The 22121-nt window shown below is 45.1% G+C and overlaps 1 protein-coding gene across 3 annotated transcripts in view; it reads right to left on the bottom strand.

Moving 5' to 3' along the window:
* The window catches only part of arfgef1 (ADP-ribosylation factor guanine nucleotide-exchange factor 1 (brefeldin A-inhibited)), a 375012-nt gene that overhangs the window by 201913 nt on the left and 150978 nt on the right, over positions 1-22121 (bottom strand). For all 3 annotated transcript variants that reach the window (XM_070891344.1, XM_070891351.1, XM_070891358.1), the window contains 2 exons: positions 20712-20820; positions 238-439 (listed from right to left, as the gene is read on the bottom strand). In XM_070891344.1, the coding sequence (XP_070747445.1) occupies positions 238-439; positions 20712-20820 (311 nt within the window). The remainder of the gene's footprint in view (positions 1-237; positions 440-20711; positions 20821-22121) is intronic.

The raw sequence follows: 22121 nt of genomic DNA, 5'->3' as shown, positions 1-22121 counted from the left end.
TATTATTTCCAAATCCATCAACAAACTGTTAAAAACGTACTGTGTCAGAATCGTGAGACCAATAAATAAAAACAAAATGATCTTTACTGCAGAATTTGGCCAGCATTTGGATATTACAAGATGCCAATTTATTTTCAGTTTCTCATGTCATTACACTTAACAGTGGACAATAAACAGAAATAAAAGAAGCTTTCAGAATGAATAAACAGATTTATTATGTTGTGTCATCAAACTTACAGCTCAATTCCTTGTTCTATGATTTCTTTTTGCTGCTTCAAAACCTCATATTGTTCTGGGTTGTCTGCACCGGACGTCTGAGTGCTATAGCTGCCAATCCCCGATGATGCTGTGGAATCCAAGGAATTTATACTCCCATATCGATTTATTGTGTCAGGGTACTTATTTTCATTGTTATCTTGTTCTGAAGTTTTTTCTTGGCCTACATCCATACAAGATTGTAAAAAAGAGTTTGGAAATGAGCAACTTAAAAAAAAAAATACAAGTAGTCAGTTTTTCACAAAAAGCAACAAAACACAGTATTGATCGATTTCGCAGTCTATAGGTTATTTGGATTGTTACTGTTGACTTGATTTTTTTTTAAAATAGCTTTTATTATTGAGTAATTTTATTTTTTCACATGCAACATTGGAAGAGATACAGACTTTCTGTAAATTCTCTCAATTCCAATCCATAATCCGATTCTAGAAGGTCAAATCATTCCCTTTTCTTCATGATGGCATGGATGGATTCAGCTGCAAGCTGGTAAAAAATCTCAACTAAATCAAAAGTAGCTATAGGACTTGACATTTGCTGTCAGCAGCTCAAAACGTTGAGTCAAGAGTTCAAAAAGAGAATGCTATTGAACAATCACCCACAGGACTTTTTCATAATGTTATGCTATCAGACAAAAGCATCTTGTTGCAATGACATAGGTGCAAAGCAGTGTCTTTGAAATTATTCAATTGTGGCAAGTGTCTAGATATCTCGAGAATATTTATTTAAAAATACAAGTCAAAGTTTTAAACCTAAAGCAATTTTTTTTAAATTACAGGTGCTGAGAATATTCAATTTTAAATTTCAGCCAGTTGGTTAACATATTGGGGGAATTCTAGATTGTATGCTACTCCATAATAGTAGTTTTCATCTGACAAAAGGTTGTTCAAGTGAAAAATACAAGTTCAGAAAAGAAGTGATCGTGTTAGTACAAAAACAGAAACATATAAAAGTACACAAAAAAATATTTCACAATTCACATCCATCTTAAATCTTAGAAAAGTGTATGACAAGTCTACTCATCAAGTTATTTATTTTAGAGCAAACACATTGAATGAAGAAAAAAAAGTTTGAACTAAAATGATTAAGAAATTTGGGATGTAGTGGAAAATTTAGAATATACGCTGTTAATCTGTAAATCCGCTCTTTCTTTTTGAGACAATACAATGGACTAGTCCTTCAAACTAAAAGTGCTCAGAAAAAAATTGTGCATACATTGCAATACATACATGGTTTACCATCTACATTCTACTAGATCAGCTATTAGAATTCTAGAGTCTCAATTAACAGTGTATAAAACTAAAAAAATCATCAACCAACTAAAATCTACATTAACATGTGAAGCACTCATATGCATTGCTAATCCTATTAGAGGTCCAAACTAATAAACAGCTACATTTTTACATACCTGTCTTTCCTGATTAAGACAGCCATTAAGGAATAGTAAAATATGGATGTCATATTAAAAACAAAACAATTTTAACTGAGTAATTAGGTATGGATTTATATCAAGACATGTTTACTGCAATCAATGGAAAATGCACAAACCACATTCTTGCATCTTAAATAATAGTTACTCCTGAAAACTCAGGTATGAATGAAAAATGTAACAAAAACAAACTATCTTGCGAGAATACGCTTATTTTTTGTATTCAGCAACGTGAGGGGTATTATATTCAGGATCCCATGTTAGCATCATGTACACCCAGCATAGTTAAATACAGAGTATAGCTACTTCTGCATCAGCCCAACATAAGAAGAGCATCCCTACGAACAAGTATCCCACAATTGTCAGACCTTCTTCATTAACAAATGAAGGCAGTTTTGTTCTGGGAATCCATGCCCACCAGGAGCTGGATTGAAACTGACCAAAAGTAATTTTATATTGGACCATTTCAACTAGGTCCCAGAAGTGAAAGGCCAGTATCCACCCACTGCACTTTCCGGATCCTCGAATGGCTCGGGTTTTGCGGTCAGTGGCGAAGGAACGGTGCTTGCTGTTCACTTCGAAAAAAGCTGGCCACAAAAATTTTAGTGGGCTTTAGAGCACTGACTTACTCTTTTATAATGTCAGTGAGAATTCAGTGCCTTCTAAGGGGGTCTGTGGCGTCTGTGAATAGGGCAAGCAGCAGGGAGGGTGATCAACAAGCAGACTGAAGAATCCTCACAGACGGCAAAGCAAGAAGTAAAACACAGGAAATGTAAATTACACATTTAAAACAGTGTACAGAAAGCAAAATAAAGGGCTCAATTTTGACCAAGCCCATTTTCTGGCAAATTGCCAGAGTTACGACCGTTTTTCTAGGCCAGAAATGCGGTGGAAATATTTTGACAAAAGTTTCCCTGATCTATAATTTGAATTTGGCGCCGCGCAGCGTGTCCAGTCACCTCGTGGGGTGGAGCCTGCTGTCTGTGCCGAAAAAGCGATGCCGCACCTTCTGCGCTTGCGCGACAAAAAAGTGATGTTTTTGTCGTCGTTGCAATGGACGCGTGTGCGCAGTACAGCTCCAAGTTGGCAGTCATTTTTAAAGAGCCAGTTGTGTGTGTGAGAAGGAATGCAGAGCATTGAAAAAATCAGAGCTGCAGCAGTACAAGATGCAACGTGGTGCAAGGACCAACATTTCTTGCAGGATGAACTGGAGGCACTAGTTATTGTGATTGAGAACAGATGGCAGGAGCTGGACACCTGCAGAGGTCACATAAAAGTTCCACCCAAAGAAATGAAGAAACACTGGAACCAACTTGCAGAAGATTACTGCGCAATGGTGACCACCACGAGATCTGGAGGCCAGTGTAGAAAGAAGTGGCAGGACCTTGGTCAAGTAGTTAGTGTAAATAATATTTTAATTTATTCAATGCAATTGTAAATGTGATCAGCTGTATTATGTCCCACCCAGCAGAAAGACATCCTCTCTAAAAAGTTATGTTTTCATCGTTGCAGAAGAAAGTGGCACACAACAAACGAGAAAGAACCCAAACAGGAGGCGGCCCAGCAAATCTGCAGCCACTTGGAACAGAAGGTCGCTGCTTTGATGGGTCCTGCCTGGAGAAAAGCAATCACCACTGCACTAGCTGGGCCCACACTTGGGGCCTCACCTGGAATATTGTGTTTAGTTTTAGTCTCCTAATTTGAGGAAGGACGTTCTTGCTATTGACGGAGTGCAGCAAAGGTTCACCAGGCTGATTCCCGATATGACAGGACTGACATATGAGGAGAGACTGGATCGACTGGGCCTGTATTCACTGGAGTTTAGAAGAATGAGAGGGGATCTCATAGAAACATATAAAATTCTGATGGGATTGGACAGGTTAGAGACAGGAAGAATGTGCCCAATACTGGGGAAGTCACAGTCTAAGGATAAGGGGTAAGCCATTTAGGACTGAGATGAGGAGAAACTTCTTCACTCAAGAGTTGTTAACCTGTGGAATTCTCTACCGCAGAAAGTTGTTGAGGCCAGTTCGTTAGATATATTCAAGAGGGAGTTAGATATGGCCCTTACAGCTAAAGGAATCAAGGGGTATGGAGAGAAAGCAGGAAAAGGGTACTGAGGTGAATGATCAGCCATGATCTTATTAAATGGTGGTGCAGGCTCGAAGGGCCGAATAGCCTACTCCTGCACCTATTTTCTACGTTTCTATGAGACGGTAAGTCCCGCAAATGCCACAGTCTGGTTTTGCTAAATGTTAAGTACTGTGCGGGCTAGCTATACTTCGATTCCTGGGGATATCTCCGTCAGCTACGCTTCAGTTGATGCAATGTGCTATCATTCATCGTAGTCCTTCAAGTCAGCCTGCTGTCTGGCCTGCGCTGTGAAAGCCTACTCATGCCACCCACCCTGCCCCCTCCTCTGCTGCGAACCATTTGTCTGTGTTCTGTTTATTTTGCAGAACTTGAGGCCGACCCCGACGATGTAGAAGAAAATTCAGACGAGGTCCAACCTGAACAGGATAACATCTTCCAATCCAACCCTCCAAACCAAGAACATGGGGGTGAGGGGGAGGGGGAAGGGATGGAGCTCGATGAAGCCTCCACTGTTTTATTGCCTTTGGAGGAGATGCCGCTCATTGCGGTGACAGCCCCTTGCGTGACTAGTAGTTTGAGTGCTGGTGGGACATTCCATGATTTACAATTGTTCGAGGCTGCGGGTCCCAGTGGTGTGATGCAGCAGGGCACACACAGGACCCCACCTTCCGCGGCTGCGGGTCCCAGTGGGGGGGGGGGGGGGGGGGCTGCAGCGAGGCACATCCAGGGCCCCACCTTCCGAGGATGCGGGTCCCAGTGGTGGGGTACGAGCCACACCCAGGGTGAGGAGGGGAAAGAGCTGGACTGCGCTCTGCTGAGGTGCAGGATCTAACAGATGTGCTTCAGATGATGGCAATGAATGGGGGAGAGCACTGACCTTACGCGATCACTCCTGGACACCATCAGTGGGGTGGGCGACGAGGTAGCGGGACTGTCAGGAGAAGTAACGGCATTCTCACGAGAAATGGGAACGATGTCAGTGACCATGAGGGAGAGAATGTCACAGGTATGTGATGCGCTGTCAGTGAACATCAGGGAGGGAATGTCAGAGATGGTGCAAACATCACTGAACTGAGGGAATGTCACAGGTAGTTGAGACAGTTTTGCTCAACATGAGGGAGGGAATATTGCAGGTCGTTGAAACACAGTCAGGGCTTATGAGGGACGGCATGTTGGAGTTAGCTGCTGCATTAAGGGAACACGCCTAGATCCCATGCCCATTGACAGAATCAACTGCCACGCCCACTCCAATCCCCACACCAGCCTCGAAGAGCTCCAAGTCGGGCATTCCACATTGCCGCCTCCCCCCCCCCCCCCTCCACCCCGCCCCCGTAAACCAACAGGTGCGCACTATCCGAGATCCTAGAAAGAATAAGCTTGGTGCCAACCCCAGAAACACTGTGCCACCGCCTGCGGACAGTGGTGGTGGAGTCACCAAGAACACGCGCGGCAGGCGGTCTTAGAATAAGGTAGAGGAGAAATGGGTGCAGCCTTTCTTTGCTGCTGCTGTTATAACTGTTCTCAAATTAAAAGATTTTTGTAAGTTATATAAATTTACAAGTTTAAAAGTTAGTAAGTGATCTTAGAGTTTGTAAGTGATTTTAAAGTTTGTAAGTGATCGTAACTGAAAACTTTAAAGTTTGATACAAGAATAAAATTATTCAAGTTAAGTACAAAGAACTGTTAGTTAAACTTTTGAAAAAAATATATTTCATATTAAATCTGAATCATTTCCATTATTTGTTCCATTATTAACACAACCTTTGAAGTAAACAATAATCATTTCCATCATTTGCTCCATTAACACAATACAACAGTATGGAACAGGCCCAAACAGTAAACATGGTCCATGTGGAATAGTTGTCACTGAGCCTTCAGGCAGCAAAGCGTTCACAGATGAGCTGCTGGCGCAAGGCTAGAGCAATCATTAAAGGGGCACAATGGCCCGCCCTCCTCCGCCGTCATGCTTCGGGTTTAGGTACTTGCATGGCTTCCTTGTCCTCATCCTCGTCATCTGCATCTTCCTCATCATTATCATCAGCCACTCTCACCTCAGGTGGGTCTTCTACCAGCTGCTGCTGCCTCATGATGGCTAAGTTATGCAGCAAACAGTGAATTGACCGACAATCTTAGGGGAGTATTGCAAGTAGCCTCCGGAATGGTCCAGGCATCGGAAACATTGTTTCAAGATGCCAATGGTCCTCTCTATGATGCTGCGCATCGCAATGTGCGCCATGTTGTATTCCTGGTCAGATTCTGTCCGGGTTACGCATAGGGGCATCATGAGACAGTTGGTGAGGCCTGACGCTTTGTCTCCCAGTAGCCAACCTCTGCCCTTCTGGCTGCTGCTGAAACATGGCAGATACAACGCTCTCGCATAGCATGAATGCATCCCAGGGTATCTTGCACCAACTGATATGATGCGATGCATGTCATCACACACGAGCTGTACATTAATGAAGTGGAAGCCTTTTCTGTTCCTGTACATCTCGGAATCCTCCAAAGGTGCGCGCAAGGCGATGTGGGTACAATCAACGCAGTCCTGTACCTTTGGGAAACCAGCAATCCTGGAGAAGCCCACAGCCCTGTCACACATTGCCTGGGCGGTCATGGGGAACTTTATGTAGTCATTCCTCCGGGTATATAGTGCAGCTGTCACCTACCGAATGCAGATATGTGTTGCATGTTGAGAAATGGCGCACATATCCAGAGTTGTAGCTTGAAACAATCCTGAGGCATAGAATGAAAGTGCAGCTGTAACCTTGACTTCAACTGACAATGCAGTCCTCCTGACGCCTCTAGGTTGCAGGTCTGCTTTTACAAACTCTCAGATCGCAGTTACAACTTCTTTGCAGAAACGCAGCTTTCTGACAGTCTGCATCACTCAGGTGCAGGTACGAACACCTGTCTCGATATACCCGACGTGGGTAAGGCTGCCTGACCAGCACCATACGGGCTCTGATGTGCTTCATGCAATGACATCGAATCAATTGTCTCCTACGTAGCACCATCATGCAGAAGGCTCACACAAGGTAAGGCATTGTCAATATTGCCTCCATAGTTAAATTTTACCTTTGCAGGAAGCTCAAAACGGCAGGAAAACAGGCAGGACAGGTTCTTTGTTCTCTCTCACCAATGGACCACACCCAGATCTCCTTCCTCTCTTCCCCCCCCCCCCCCCCCCCGCTCCCCCACCCCAAACTAATTGCAGTCTTGTAACTTCTCCCCTTCTCTCTCCTCCCTCCTGCACCCCCCCCACTCCTCCCTCAAATTCACTGCAGTTTTCAGAAGCCTTCCGATCGGCATCTCGCTCCCCGGGCACCTCCCCCTCTTCCCCCACCCCCCGGGCTTGTTTTCCAGCTGAGCCCGTGTCCGGGTGCGGGGCCAATTCTGCCGGTCAAAGCTATGACCCTCCAGCCCTGCTCGAAGACGTTTGGTGGTGGCATGGAAATTTAAAAAAATGAAAACTTCTGAAATCAAAAAAAACTTCCATTTACTATGTTGACAGGTTAAAAAAAAGTTGAACTCTGTTTTTTTTTTTAAAAAAGCGTTCTTGACTCCCTCCAAAACCTTTGATTAAAAACAATGGCGTCTTTCAGCACCGATTTGTCAATGTGCGTGGCTTTCTGCTAACTCACGAGAAGGTTTTTTGGAAGTAGCCAGATACGCCTACCTAGGAGGAAAAATTTTTGGCCAAGCTGCGAAAAATTATGAAAACTGGCGCAGACATGAGAGAACATCATATTACGTCCAAACAAAAACTCACCTAGAAAAATCATAACTAACTCAGTTACGCCAGCACAGATCTCAGGGGGAAAACTTTGAAAAAAATAAAAACGCCAGAAAAAATAGCGTAAGTGATCTGGGAAAATTGAGCCCAAAGATTGGGACATACAAATGGGAATACTGGAGAAACCTAAATAGAAAAACACAAATGAAAAAAAAAAAATCGTCTTTTTTTCAACAAATCTGTATCAATTAATTATCTGTTGAGGGAATTGGATTCCACAGTTGTAAAGTTAATTTTTCAGGGCCGGAGAGGTTATACAGCAGTAATTATGCCATTAGAAACTCAGTTACTCCAGACTGAACAGGCTTAAGTTTTTCATCGGTCTTGAGTGCAATAGATGGTAGTTAGTTTGGGCCCAAGTTTGCCCCCTCTGCTAGAACGGCACACCTCTATGACTTTGTAGTACAGAGTTTTGATCTGGCAGGGGGGGGGGGGGGAAAGAGATAAGAATCTTCAAAGGTTTTCCAATACTTTAGTATCTAGCCATCTTTAGTAAAAATATACTCAGTTTAATCAGGCTGATAGCACCTACACCCTGTCCAGTCTCACTGCTTGGGATTTTAAAAACCTAGCATTCCTATCATAACACTAACATTTGGAGGCTACCTGCGCTGATCTCTTAACTCACCGCAGGGTTTTTCAGAATGTACAAAAGTGGCCACTTACTCTGGCCTAACTTAGTTTAGAGTAAGTTTTAGCTGGCTAAACTTGCTTAAATGGCCAAAACAGGTGTAAGTGCCCCCTTTTGAAAAAAAAATTAACTTAAAAAAACCTAACTAACTCACTTACACTGGAGCGACATAAATGGGAGAATTGCGATTTTTAAAGTGACTTCAAAAAAGTCTAGTTGCTCCAAAAAAAACGGAGCAACTCCAGGGGAAATTTTGGCCCAATTTAAGTTCATGTCGTAACACTGATTTCTGCAGTGATTCCATTGGCAAAGACTGCAACAGTGCAGCCTGTGGTGGAGCAGGGTATCACTGACACCAACTTCGGGATTTCTACATTTAACTGCACATTTGTGGACACCAAAAGTTGCTGTCAGTTTTACCCAATAATAACGGCAAGCACTGTCAGCCTTGCCGTTATTGCTATAGCAAGGCCATTAAATTAAAAAGAACTGACATTCTTAACATTTTCACTACTTTCATGAGCAATGTGTTCAGTCCATAAATGGTGCACAAGAATTATTATGTATACAAGAACTCCACAAGGCTGAGTACTGTGAGCTAAACTTAGTGTGACCTTAATCTTCTTTATTGCAACTCCAGAGTGCCGAAACAACATAGCAGCCAACCATTTATACTGGCCCTGCACGTGTATGCAGGTGACCATTAGGACTCCAACAGTCATGCCCTCTGGTGGCAAGTATTACATAGTTATATACATAACATCACTCCTCCTCTTTCCCGCCCCCCCCCAAAGTCTTTGGTACAAGTTGATCGTCGAAGTTCAAACCCTGGTGTGAGCGAGTTGGTCAGACCATTGCTGCACTGCACTGCGGTTGGTCTGACCAGACTGTCAGAAACAGTGGGTTCTTCCTCGTGATTGACAGCGAGGTTGATTGCTGTTTGGGTGTGTGTTGGTGGATTGTCGATGGTGATGTCCTCTTCAAGTCGTTCCTGGTTGTCAGTAAATCGCAATTTGGTCTGATCCAAATGCTTTCTGCATGTTTGGCCATTTAAACAATTGGCGGACCAATTGAACAAGTACTTTGGTTCGGTATTCACTGAGGAGGACACAAACAACCTTCCAGATATAAAAGGGGTCGGAGGGTCTAGTAAGGAGGAGGAACTGAGGGAAATCCTTATTAGTCGGGAAATTGTGTTGGGGAAATTGATGGGATTGAAGGCCGATAAATCCCCAGGGCCTGATGGACTGCATCCCAGAGTACTTAAGGAGGCGGCCTTGGAAATAGTGGATGCATTGACAGTCATTTTCCAACATTCCATTGACTCTGGATCAGTTCCTATGGAGTGGAGGGTAGCCAATGTAACCCCACTTTTTAAAAAAGGAGGGAGAGAGAAAACAGGGAATTATAGACCGGTCAGCCTGACATCGGTAGTGGGTAAAATGATGGAATCAATTATTTGGAAAGAGGTAACATGATAGGTCCAAGTCAGCATGGATTTGTGAAAGGGAAATCATGCTTGACAAATCTTCTGGAATTTTTTGAGGTATATTTGGAATTTCAGAAGGCTTTCGACAAGGTCCCACACAAGAGATTAATGTGCAAAGTTAAAGCACATGGGATTGGGGGTAGTGTGCTGACATGGATTGAGAACTGGTTGTCAGACAGGAAGCAAAGATTAGGAGTAAATGGGGACTTTTCAGAATGGCAGGCAGTGACTAGTGGGGTACCGCAAGGTTCTGTGCTGGGGCCCCAGCTGTTTACACTGTACATTAATGATTTAGACGAGGGGATTAAATGTAGTATCTCCAAATTTGCGGATGACACTAAGTTGGGTGGCAGTGCGAGCTGCGAGGAGGATGCTATGAGGCTGCAGAGCGACTTGGATAGGTTAGGTGAGTGGGCAAATGCATGGCAGATGAAGTATAATGTGGATAAATGTGAGGTTATCCACTTTGGTGGTAAAAACAGAGAGACAGACTATTATCTGAATGGTGACAGATTAGGAAAAGGGGAGGTGCAAAGAGACCTGGGTGTCATGGTACATCAGTCATTGAAGGTTGGCATGCAGGTACAGCAGGCGGTTAAGAAAGCAAATGGCATGTTGGCCTTCATAGTGAGGGGATTTGAGTACAGAGGCAGGGAGGTGTTGCTACAATTGTACAGGACCTTGGTGAGGCCACACCTGGAGTATTGTGTACAGTTTTGGTCTCCTAACCTGAGGAAGGACATTCTTGCTATTGAGGGAGTGCAGCGAAGGTCCACCAGACTGATTCCTGGGATGGCGGGACTGACCTATCAAGAAAGACTGAATCAACTGGGCTTGTATTCACTGGAGTTCAGAAGAGTGAGAGGGGACCTCATAGAAACGTTTAAAATTCTGACGGGGTTAGACAGGTTAGATGCAGGAAGAATGTTCCCAATGTTGGGGAAGTCCAGAACCAGGGGACAGTCTAAGGATAAGGGGGAAGCCATTTAGGACCGAGATGAGGAGGAATTTCTTCACCCAGAGAGTGGTGAACCTGTGGAATTCTCTACCACAGAAAGTTGTTGAGGCCAATTCACTAAATATATTCAAAAAGGAGTTAGACGAAGTCCTTACTACTAGGGGAATCAAGGGGTATGGTGAGAAAGCAGGAATGGGGTACTGAAGTTGCATGTTCAGCCATGAACTCATTGAATGGCGGTGCAGGCTAGAAGGGCCGAATGGCCTACTCCTGCACCTATTTTCTATGTTTCTATTATAAACACCCTATTCCCTTCCTTGGCCAAAAAACAGTGCCAGCAACTCACTTGGGACCATGACCGTAATTCAGGACAAATACAGGGTCATTATCAATGTCACGTGAAACAGCCGTGTGATCGTGGTGTCGCCGGGTTTCCACGTGATCATTACGATCCGGGTGGACTAGGGAGAGCCTGGTTTTGAGGGCTCTCTTCATTAACAATTCTGCCGGGGGAACCCTGGTGAGCGAGTGGGGTCACGTCCGGTAACTGAGCAGAATGAGACACAAACGGGTCTGCAGGGAGCCGTCCATCACGCGTTTCATGCTCTGCTTGATTGTTTGGATTGCCCGTCCGCTTGACCATTAGACGTGGGCTTAAACAGAGCAGACCCGACATGCTTGATGCCGTTGCGGGTCAGAAACTCGTTGAATTCAGAGCAGGTGAAACATGGTCCAGTGTGACAAGGAGGTCGGGCAAGCCATGGGTGCCGAACATGGCCGAGGCTTTCAATGGTGGCTGTGGACGTGCTGGATGACATGATTACGCATTCAATCCATTTGGAGTAAGCGTCCACTACTATTAAAAACATCTTTCCTAGAAAGGGGCCGGCAAAATCTACGTGGATCCTGGACCACGGTTTGGAGGGCCATGACCACAGACTCAGTGGAGCCTTCCTTGGTGCATTGCTCAGTTGCGAGCAAGTGTTGCACTGATGCACACATGACTCCAAGTCCGAGTCAATGCCAGGCCACCAAACATTCGACCTGGTAATTGCCTTCATCATGACAATGCCTGGGTGGGTACTGTGTCAGTTGCGTATAAATGTTTCCCTCTTTTTTTTTGGGCAAAACCACGCGATTACCCCATAATCGACAATCCGACTGGCTGGACATTTCAACTTTGCGTCGGTGAAACGGCTTCATTTCATCTTGTATTTCCCCTGGAACGGCCAACCAGTTCCCATTTAGGACGCATCTCTTTATTAATGATAGCACAGGATCCTGGCTGGTCCAGGTCCTGATCTGGCAAGCCACTACGGGTGACCCCCTCGCTCTCAAAAAGCATCCATGACCAGTAGCAGATCTGCGGACTGTGCCATTTCAACCCCAGTGGTGGATAATGGTAGCCGGCTGAGAGCATCGGCACAGTTTTCAGTGCCTGGTCTGTGGCGGATAACAGTCATAAGCGGATAATGTTAGTGCCCATCTTTGGATACGGGACGAAGCATTGGTGTTTGTACCTTTGCTCTCTGAAAACAGCGAAATGAGAGGCTTGTGGCCAGTTTAAAGCTCAAACCGAAGTCCAAATAGGTATTGGTGCATTTTCTTAATCCCATATACACAAGCTAATGCCTCTTTCTCGACCATACTATAGGCTCTCAGCTTAGACAGACTTCTCGACACGTATGCAACCGGTTGGAGGCTGCCCGATATATTGGCTTGCTGGAACACACAGCCGACCCCGTACGATGAGGCGTCACAAGCTAGCACTAAATGTTTACATGGGTCATAGTATATAAGTAACTTATTTGAACATAGCAGGTTCCTAGCCTTCTCAAAGGCTGTGTCTTGAGATTTGCCCCAAACCCAGTCGTCACCCTGATGTAGCAACATGTGCAAAGGCTCCAACAATGTGCTCAACCCGGGTTAGAAAGTTACCAAAATAGTTGAGGAGTCCCAGGAACGAATGCAGCTCCGTCACATTCTGTGGTCTGGGTGCATTCTTGATAGCCTCTATCTTTGAGTCCGTGGGCCTGATGCTGTCTGTTGCAATCTTTCTCCCCAAAATTCAACTTCTGGCGCCAGGAAAACACACGGAGCATTTCAGCCTGAGTCTCACTCTGTCTAGGCGACTTAGAACCTTTTCCAGGTTGTGTAGGTGTTCGATGGTATACATAAGAACATAAGAATTAGGAACAGGAGTAGGCCATCTAGCCCCTCGAGCCTGCTCCGCCATTCAACAAGATCATGGCTGACCTGGCCGTGGACTCAGCTCCACTTACCCGCCCACTCCCCATAACCCTTAATTCCCTTGGTATCACGACTGGTGATCAGGATGTCGTCTTGAAACACAACGGTGCGTGGGACAGATTTAAGTAAGCTCTCCATGTTTCTCTGGAAAATGGCCGCAGCCGAGCAAATCCCGAAACGGCATCTGTGGTATATAACCAGACCTTTGTGTGTGTTGATGCACGTCAGTCTTTTTGAAGATTCAGCCAGCTCCTGTGTCATGTAGACAGAGGTTAGGTCCAACTTGGTGAACGACTTCCCCCCCCCGCTAACGTTGCCAACAGGTCATCTGCCTTGAGCTGCGGGTACTGGTCCTGTAGTGAGACTTGGTTAATCGTTACCTTGTAGTCTCCGCAGGTTCTGACCGTGCCATTGCTTTTCAACACCGGAACAATTGGACTAGCCCACTCATTGAACTCGACTGGTGATATGATTCCTTCGCGTTGGAGTCTGTCCAGTTCGATCTCGACTTTCCCCCTCATCATGTACGGAGCCGCCCGAGCTTTGTGATGGACGTGCAGTGCATCGGGGCCGAGATGGATCTGTACCTTGGCGCCTTTGAAGTTGCCGATGCCTGGTTCCAATAGCGAGGGAAACTTGCACAGTACTTGAGCACACGAGGCGGCATCCACTGAAGATAGTGTTTTGATGTCATTCCAATTCCATCTAATCTTTTCTAGCCAGCTTCTACCGAACAGCGCTGGGCCATTGCCTGGAATAATCCACAATGATAGGTCATGAACAGCTCCATCATACGATACCTTCACTGCCGCATTTCCAATGACCGGAATGAGCTCTATGGTGTAGGTACGCAGCTTTGCATTAATCGGACCTAGTTTGGGCCTTTGTGCCTTATTGCCCCCCCCACAGTTTCTCGAAAACCTTCTGGTTCATTATTAACTGACTCACACCTGTGTCCAACTCCATGGATACTGGAACTCCATTTAATTTGACTTTCAGCATTATAGGAGGGCTCTAGGTGGCGAAGGTATGTACCCCCATACACTTCTTCCTCGGGTTGAGTTGCCTGTGCTGCGTGATCCGTGCCGGATCGATCATCCTCTGCCACGTGGTGTGTCGTAGCACGTTTGCACATTCGCTGGAGGTACCCCATCGTTGCACAACCTTTGCACACATAGTGCTTGAATCGACATTGGTGGGCCCGATGATTACTCCCGCAGCCCCAACACGGTGTTAATGGATTCACATTTATCCCCGATGGCGGACTCTGAGTCATCACAGGTCTTGCAGCCGCAGACGTATAGGCCCTGCCATATGCAATTCGGCCTGCTAGTGACGTCATTTTATGCACAGTACTTGCTGGTGAGCTTCGATGTTGAGAAGATATCTGGTGTTTTCGTCCGTGGCCGTGCATGCCTGGGCGATCGCAATGGCCCTGCTCAGGCCCCGGGTTTCAGCAACCAGCAGCTTTCGAAGAATGACCTCGTGGCTGATGCCAAGCACGAAAAAGTCCCGCAGCATTTCCCCCAACGCAGCTCCAAAATCACAAGGTCCCGGCGAGGCATCTCAGGTCGGCGACATAATCCGCCACGTTCTGGCCCCCGGAGCGATGGTGCGTGTAAAAACGATACCTGCCCATGACGATACTCTCCTTCGGCTTGAGGTGGTCCCGAACAGCGTGCACAACTCTTGTATATTCCTTCTCCGTTTGTTTTGTCGGTGAGAGCAGATTCTTGTTGAGGCCATACATTTTAGGCACACAGACGGTGAGGAGAACCGCTCTGTGCTTGACCGCGTTAGTGTCTCTTTCCAGCTCGTTGGTCACGAAGTACTGGTCGAGACGCTCGACGAAGGCTTCACAATCATCACCCTCTATGAATCTCTCTAATATTCCAACGACTTGGTTGCGTGAAGGTTCGTATTCTGTTACTTGTCACCAATTATTATGTATACAAGAACTCCACGAGGCTGAGCACTGAGAGCTAAACTTAGTGTGATCTTAGTCGTCTTTATTACAACTCCAGAGTGCCTAAACAACATGGCAGCCAGCCACATGTGTGCAGGTGACCATTAGGACTCCAATAGTCGCGCCCTCTGGTGGCAAGTATTACATAGTTACAAACATAACAAGAACTACAGTAAATCACTTATTCAGCTACATGGGAAAAGATACATATTAAAGAACAAAGTATTTTTTTAATCCTGAAGGGTTATACTGAAAGTTGATAAAAATGATAACCACTCTTACAGATACACCAACTCTCAAACATCCAACCGGTACTAGACACTGACCAAACATTCACATATAATGCTTTAATGGCAGAAGGTTTTGCCTATGCTACTAAATGGAAGATGGAAGATGCCTGTGCGTGAGTTCTTTTAACATGGGGTGGTCATTGCACACCGGCTATCACACGGGCTTAGCTGAGCAAGGTCTTGGTCCAGTGGCAAGGAGGTCCAAGACAACCGGAGACTACGCACTGCTGTATGAGCCTAGTTGCCTATGGCGAGATGTTGGCCGCAGGCTCGGCACTGGGTAGCGCCCTTGATGGTAGGTGGTCCGAGGCTTGGTTGGGAGCAGGCATTGGATGGGTCAGTGGCCCACTGGGGTTCAGAGTGAGAGGTCAGGGGGGGGGGGGGCACAGCCATGGTGCTTACCACGTATTGGAGGAGGAGAGGAGGCCAGGTCACCAGAGGGGAAGAAAAGGTCCAGTCGTCGCTGAAGGACAGATGTACAAGGCTGCACCCATTAAAAATCTCTTTTGAAAGTTGACATCTCTGATGTAAAAACCCAAATTTCACCCCAGTGTGATTATATAGTTATTGAAAACACCCATTTCAATTAGCAATTCTTTGTGCAGAAAAATGTGTAAAAAAACATGAAAATTCACTATAAACTGATACATAGGCTGGAATTTTCAGAGGTAAGTTGAGTGAGTTGAGGCATTTATGGGGGGGGGGGGGGGGGGGGAAGGAAAGGAGGGGAGGCGCGGGGAGAAGTGAAAGTGGAAAAAATGTGAACCCGACCCCAACCAGCCCATTTGTACCTTTAACTCAGGAGAGCTGGCTGCCAATCTGCTGCCAGCTGATGGATTGGCAATTTACATATTATCGGTGGTATTACTTTGGGTATCTACCTGTAGGTTTTACTGCAGGTGGCCGGGGATCCCAGGGCTCGGGATTCCTGGTGGCTGGAACGAGGTAGCCTCAGCTTCAGGGAGCAATGCTTGTGGGTCGGGAGTGCTTCTTCCTGGCCTCCCAAGCTCCCCAACCATCAGCTTGGCCATCCCTGGGGTTGGGTTTTGGACTTCACCACCCAGCCCTCTCCTCCCTCCTCCCGCCCCCCCCCCCCACCTCCCCGAATCATGACTCAGCCCTGGAGTTGGGGATAATCCCCACCCCCCCTCGGATCAAGCTCGCCCACCCCGGGGTTGGGGATTGGACCACCCCTCCCCCAATCCTGGGCACAGCACTTACCTGGTCCTGTGGTCTCCTTTTTCGAGTTCCTCGCATGATTGGAAGCCAGCCTGTCAATCAGGCTGACTTCCCCGCCCGACTCCACAGCGTGCAGGTTTTACATCGTATCCCGGGTCCCCCTGCACTGCACGGGTGGGACCCGGCAAAATCCAGCCCATACTCTTTTGATTCAATCCAAAAGAACATGCAACTTATCCTTTATAAAATTGCAGCTCAGTGAAAGTGGCTAAAATGAATTACCTTTCACTGTTACCTTGTGAATTGCAAAATGTTCTTTCCCCATGAACTTTACAAAATATGCATTTATATCGACAATTATTGTAGCAATTCCTGTTTCCCGAATGGACACACTTCACGCACATACAAGGGGATTTCCACTATTCAATTTCCATGTGCTCATGTGCCAACCCTTCCTATAAATATTGCTGCTAAAATGTAGGAAAAATAGTAAAACAAAATATTTTTTAAATGTTAAGAGACTGGGAAATGTTGGTGTTCAGAAGGACCTGGGTGCACTTATACACAAATCACAAAGTTAACATGCAGGTACAGCAATTGAGAAAGCAAATTGTGTATTAGCCTTTATTACAAAGGGATTAGAGTATAAGAGTAAAGTCTTACAACAATTATATAGTGCCTTGTTAAAACCACACCTGAGGCACTGTGTACAGTTTTGGTCTTCTTACCTAAGGAAGGATATACTTGCCTTAGAGGGGGTGCAACAGAGGTTTACTAAACTGATTCCTGGAATGAGGAGATTGTCCTGTGAGGAGAAATTGAGTAAGACTATGCCTATATCTTTTAGAGTTTAGAAGAATGAGAGGTGATCTCATTGAAACAAATAAAATTCTTAAGTGTCTTGACAGGGTACATGGTGAAGAATGTTTCCCCTGGCTGGGGAGTCTAGAACTAGGGGTCACAGTCTCAGGGTCAACCATTTAGGACTGAGATGAGAGAAATTTCTTCACTCAAAGGGTTGTTAATCTTTGGAATTCTCTATCCCAGAGAGCTGCGGATGCTCAGTCAGAGTATATTCAAGACAGAGATGGATAGATTTTTGGACTCTAAAGGAAGCAAGGGATATGGGGATAGTGCGGGAAGGTGGAGTTGAGGTACATCAACATCTTCAAAGGGCCGAACAACCTACTCCTGCTCCTATTTCTTATGTTATGTTCTTATTAATAACCATTTTGAATGTCAAGTAAATTTCTCAAAGTGAGAAAAGTAGGTGAATATGTGGAACATTTGTGGTATCCTAACTCACAACATGTCCTGTTCTCACTGTGCTCACCGATCTACAAACGTCTCAGTTTTAAAATTCTTATCTTCATGTTCAAATCACTTCAGGGCCTCGCCCTTCTCTATCTCTGTAACCTCTTCCAACCCTACACCATGCCGAGAAGTCTGCAATGCTCCAACTCTGCAGTCAGACAACAACCTGAATTTATATAGCGCCTTTAACATAGGAACACATCCGAAGGTGCTTTACAGGAATGTAATTAGTCAAAAAAAAATTGACACCAAACCAAAGGAGGAGACATTTTGACAGCTAACCAAAAGCTTGGTCAAAGTGATAGATTTTAAGTGTCTTAAAGGAGGAAAGGAGGGAATGCCAGAGATTAGAACCCAGACGGTTAAAGGCGCGACCACAGATGGTGGAGCAAAGGAAACGCGGGACTCACAAGAGACCAAGACTCTGAGTTCTCGGAGGGTTGTCGGGCTGGCAGAGGCTACTGAGATTGGGAGGGACAATACCATGGAACGGTTTGAACACAAGGATGAGAATTTTAAATTCGAGGCGTGGGTGGATTGGGAGCCAATGTAGGTCAGTGAGCACAGGTGAGATGGGTGAATGGGATCGATGCAAGTTAAAATACAGGTAGCAGAGTTTTGGAAGAACAAATGGATGCCACGTCGAAGGCGATATTAAGATAGCTGATCAAAAGGGTGGGTTTTAAGGAGGGTCTTAAAAGAGGAGAGAAAGGTGGAGGAGTTTAGGGAGGGAATTTCACAGAATTAGGGGGTTGTAGGCACAGATATCAATAGTGGGGATAAGGGAGTTGGATGCACAGGAGTTGCATCCAACTCCCTTATCCCCACTATTGATATCTGTGCCTACAACCCCCTAATTCTGTGAACAGGGGAACGGAGAGATTGGAGTGGGTGGGGGCGTGTGCATTTGTCGGACTGGAGGAGGTTATAGAGATAGGGAAGGAAGTGGCCATGAAGGGATTGAAACACAGGATGAGAATTTTAATTTGAGGTGTATGAAGGAAGCCAATGCAAATCAATAATTAGCGGCAGCAGAGTTCTGGATGAGCTGAAGTTTACAGAGGGTGAAGGATAGGAGGCCGAGCAGGAGACCACTGGAATGGGTCAAATCTGGAGGCAACAAATGCATGAAGGTTTCAGCAGCAGATGGGGGAAGCAAAGACAAGATGTGGACGATGTTACAGAGGTAGCAGTAGGCAGTCTTTGTAATGGAGAGGATATGTGGTTGGAAGCTCACCTTGGGGTCAAATAGGATGCCGAGCTTATGAATAATCAGCCTGAGGCAGGGGCCAGGGGGGCAGGGGCCAGGGAGGCACTTCCAGTAAAAAATGTGGAGCTGAAGTGTGCAGGAACATGGGCATACACAACGAGATGACCCGCTCCAGCAAGATCTGGCCCGATGGCTTTGGTCTTCCTAATGTTTAGCTGGAGGAAAATGCAGTTCATCTAAGACTGAATGTCAGACAAGCAGTTTGACAGTGTGAAGGCAGTGGAGGATTCAAGAGAGATGGAGGGAAGGTAGTGCTGCATGTCATCAGTGCATACATGGAACCCGACCCTGTCTATGGATGAAATCACCAACGGGCAGCATGCAGATAAGGAAAAGAATGGGGCCAAGGATAGATCTTTGGGTGACTCCCGAGGTGCAGGGTGGGAAGAGAAGCCATGGGTGTGGTTGGTCTGGCTGCTATCAGATAGATTAAGAGTGGAACCATGCAATGACGGCTCCCACCGAGTTGTACAACAGAGGAGACACCTTCGAGGAACATGATGTGTTAATGGAGTATCAACCATGTCAAAGGCTGCAGAGGGTAAGAATATAAAGAGGAATAATGCACCACGGTCACAATAAGACGGAATGTCATTCGTGACTTTTGTTAGGGGCATCACGATGCTGTGAGGAAGAGCAGAAACCTGACTTGATAAATTCAAATTGAAAGTTGCAGGAGGAATGGGCAGAGATTTGGAGTCTACAATATGTTCTATAAGTATGCCAAGGAAAGGATGTTGTAGATGGGGCAGTAGTTTTCAAAGTAGAGGAGTTAATCGTTTCTTTGAGAATGGAGGGGAACGTGCCTGAGGAGAGGGAACCAATTACAATTGAAAAAGGCTCCTCACACTTGAAGGCCGGAAGACTCTTGTCAGGAGCACATTGTATTGAGGTCAATGCAGAAAATGTCCTCTTCTGGTAATGTAGTTATATAAAAAAGCATTGTTTTAAATAGGGTTATCAACTAAAGTATATCTGCGGTATCCAAAGCAAAATGTTATACAACAAAATCAAGCCCTGACATTACAATCAAATGCGAGGATTTATTCACCAAGCATATTACTGCAAGGTTGGAAAACAAAAGCCAATGGAGACTGTTTGCATTATACATACAGGAATCACTAAAAGCTGATGTGCTGTGTTCACATGAGAACAAGAGTTCAGAAAATGTCTTGTTCTCGTGCATTTGCAATCAGGCAAAGCCATTTACATAATTGTGAAACACTTGATTTGAAGGAGAAAATTAATGATATTTATAACTTTTGGCACAATGGCTATCATACAGTATTTTTCAGTAATTGTATGATTTATTTTAAGCTTGCAAAGTCCTTAAATCTATTCACAGAGCAGTGCAATATATTTTGTGGTATCAGATAATTAAATTCAGTCTTGCTGCTCAATTTCAACTTCCTTTAAGTAACATTTTCAGTCTGAAATGTAGGAACGTGTATCCAAGTAACTTCTGCTTTTTTTGTATATGGACTTTTTGTTGAAAGGATGCAACATATTAAATTGAAAGAATGTCATTTCAGAATTTAATATAAAGGTAAAAACATAATGGACTTCTATAAATGTTTTCCTGTAGTTTTACTGGATTCAACTCCAAAATTCATACAAATTCTTAAATTCTAATTAACACACGGTATAGAGATTGAATATTTACCTTATTTGTGCAACAGGTTGATCCAATATCTTCTACTAACCTGTACCACAAATGCATGTAGATTTTAACAAACAAATTAAAAGTCAACTGACAGAATAAAGAAAAAATATCCTACCAAGACTGGTCTGAGAGTTTGGATTCACATACAGATCCTTACTCCACTCCACCATACACTTCAAAATTGAGACCAAGCACTCCAAGCCCTTCTTCCTAAGACTGAGTTCCTTAAAAAAAAACAATTTGGATGTTTATCAGATTCTGACTGAGTAAATTAAGGCTTACATTTTGAATCAACATGTAGTTTATGGGGAAAGCAAAGAGATGTCCTGTGTGTCATAAGTAACTAATTTATAAAGACCATATTTAGGATTACTCTACATATTTTTCCTCCTGCCTCCATATGGCCACTTCATGAATGTTCCTTCCTTGACCCTCCTGTATTCCTCATTTACATGATACCCTTCAGTGACATCATCTGGAGAACAAAAGCTATGTGTGCTAATGGCATCCAGCTTCATTTCTCCGCTATGACGCCATGACTGTGCTATCTGACGGCTAGCCCTGGATGAGGTCGAACTGTCTCCAACGTAACATTGGCAAATTTGAATACATAATCTACGGCTCCTACCAAAAACTCTGCACCCGAGCTTGAATCCACTCCCCTGTTCAGTTGCCTTTCGAGGCTGAACCCGACAGTGCACAACCTCAGTATCTCGTGTCATCATCATAGGCAGTCCCTCAAAATCAAGGAAGACTTGCTTCCACTCAAAAGTGATTTCTCAGGTGACTGAGAATACGGGAATTACAGTCTCTGTCACAGGTGGGACACTACAGTGGTTGAAGGAAGGAGTGGGTGGGGAGCCTTGCTTGCCGCACGCTCCTTCGGCTGTCTGCGCTTCTCGATTTCTGCATGCTCTCGGCGACGAGACTCGAGGTGCTCAACGCCCTCCCAGATGTTCTTCCTCCACTTAGGGCAGTCTTGGACCAGGGATTCCCAGGTGCCATTAGGGATGCTAGACTTTATTAAGGAGGCTTTGAGGGTGTCCATGAAATGTTTCCTCTGCCCACCTGGGACACGCTTGCTGTGTAGGAGTTCAGAGTAGAGCGCTTGCTTTGGGACCCTGAATCATCCATCACCTATTTTCACTTCGGAATCATCTAACATCTATCTGGTTTTCAAATCCCTCCATTGCCTTACCTCAACCTACCTATGCAACCATCTTCAGCCATATGTGCTAGTGTGCACCTTCTGCATCCAGGTCTGGCCTCCTTTGTATTACCCTGTCTCTCTACTCCACTGCCCCTGCCTTCAGCCATATTAACTAACATTAAAGGCACCATATAAAGTATTTGTTGTTACACCGAACACAGTGGAAATCTCCCCAAGCAATACCAATTCGTTAAAGGCAGTAAAAAAAAAAAATCACAAAATCTTTACATTCCACTACTAAAAGCATTTGGTTAAATTGTTAACCTGAGCTTTATGTTACAAGTGCCTTACATAAACAAACATGACAATTATTTT

Source organism: Pristiophorus japonicus, chromosome 1 (assembly GCF_044704955.1).
Source record: "Pristiophorus japonicus isolate sPriJap1 chromosome 1, sPriJap1.hap1, whole genome shotgun sequence".
NCBI lineage: Eukaryota > Metazoa > Chordata > Chondrichthyes > Pristiophoridae > Pristiophorus > Pristiophorus japonicus.
The sequence above is the reverse complement of the archived record's forward strand: the minus strand, read 5'-3'. Positions and strand labels throughout refer to the sequence as shown.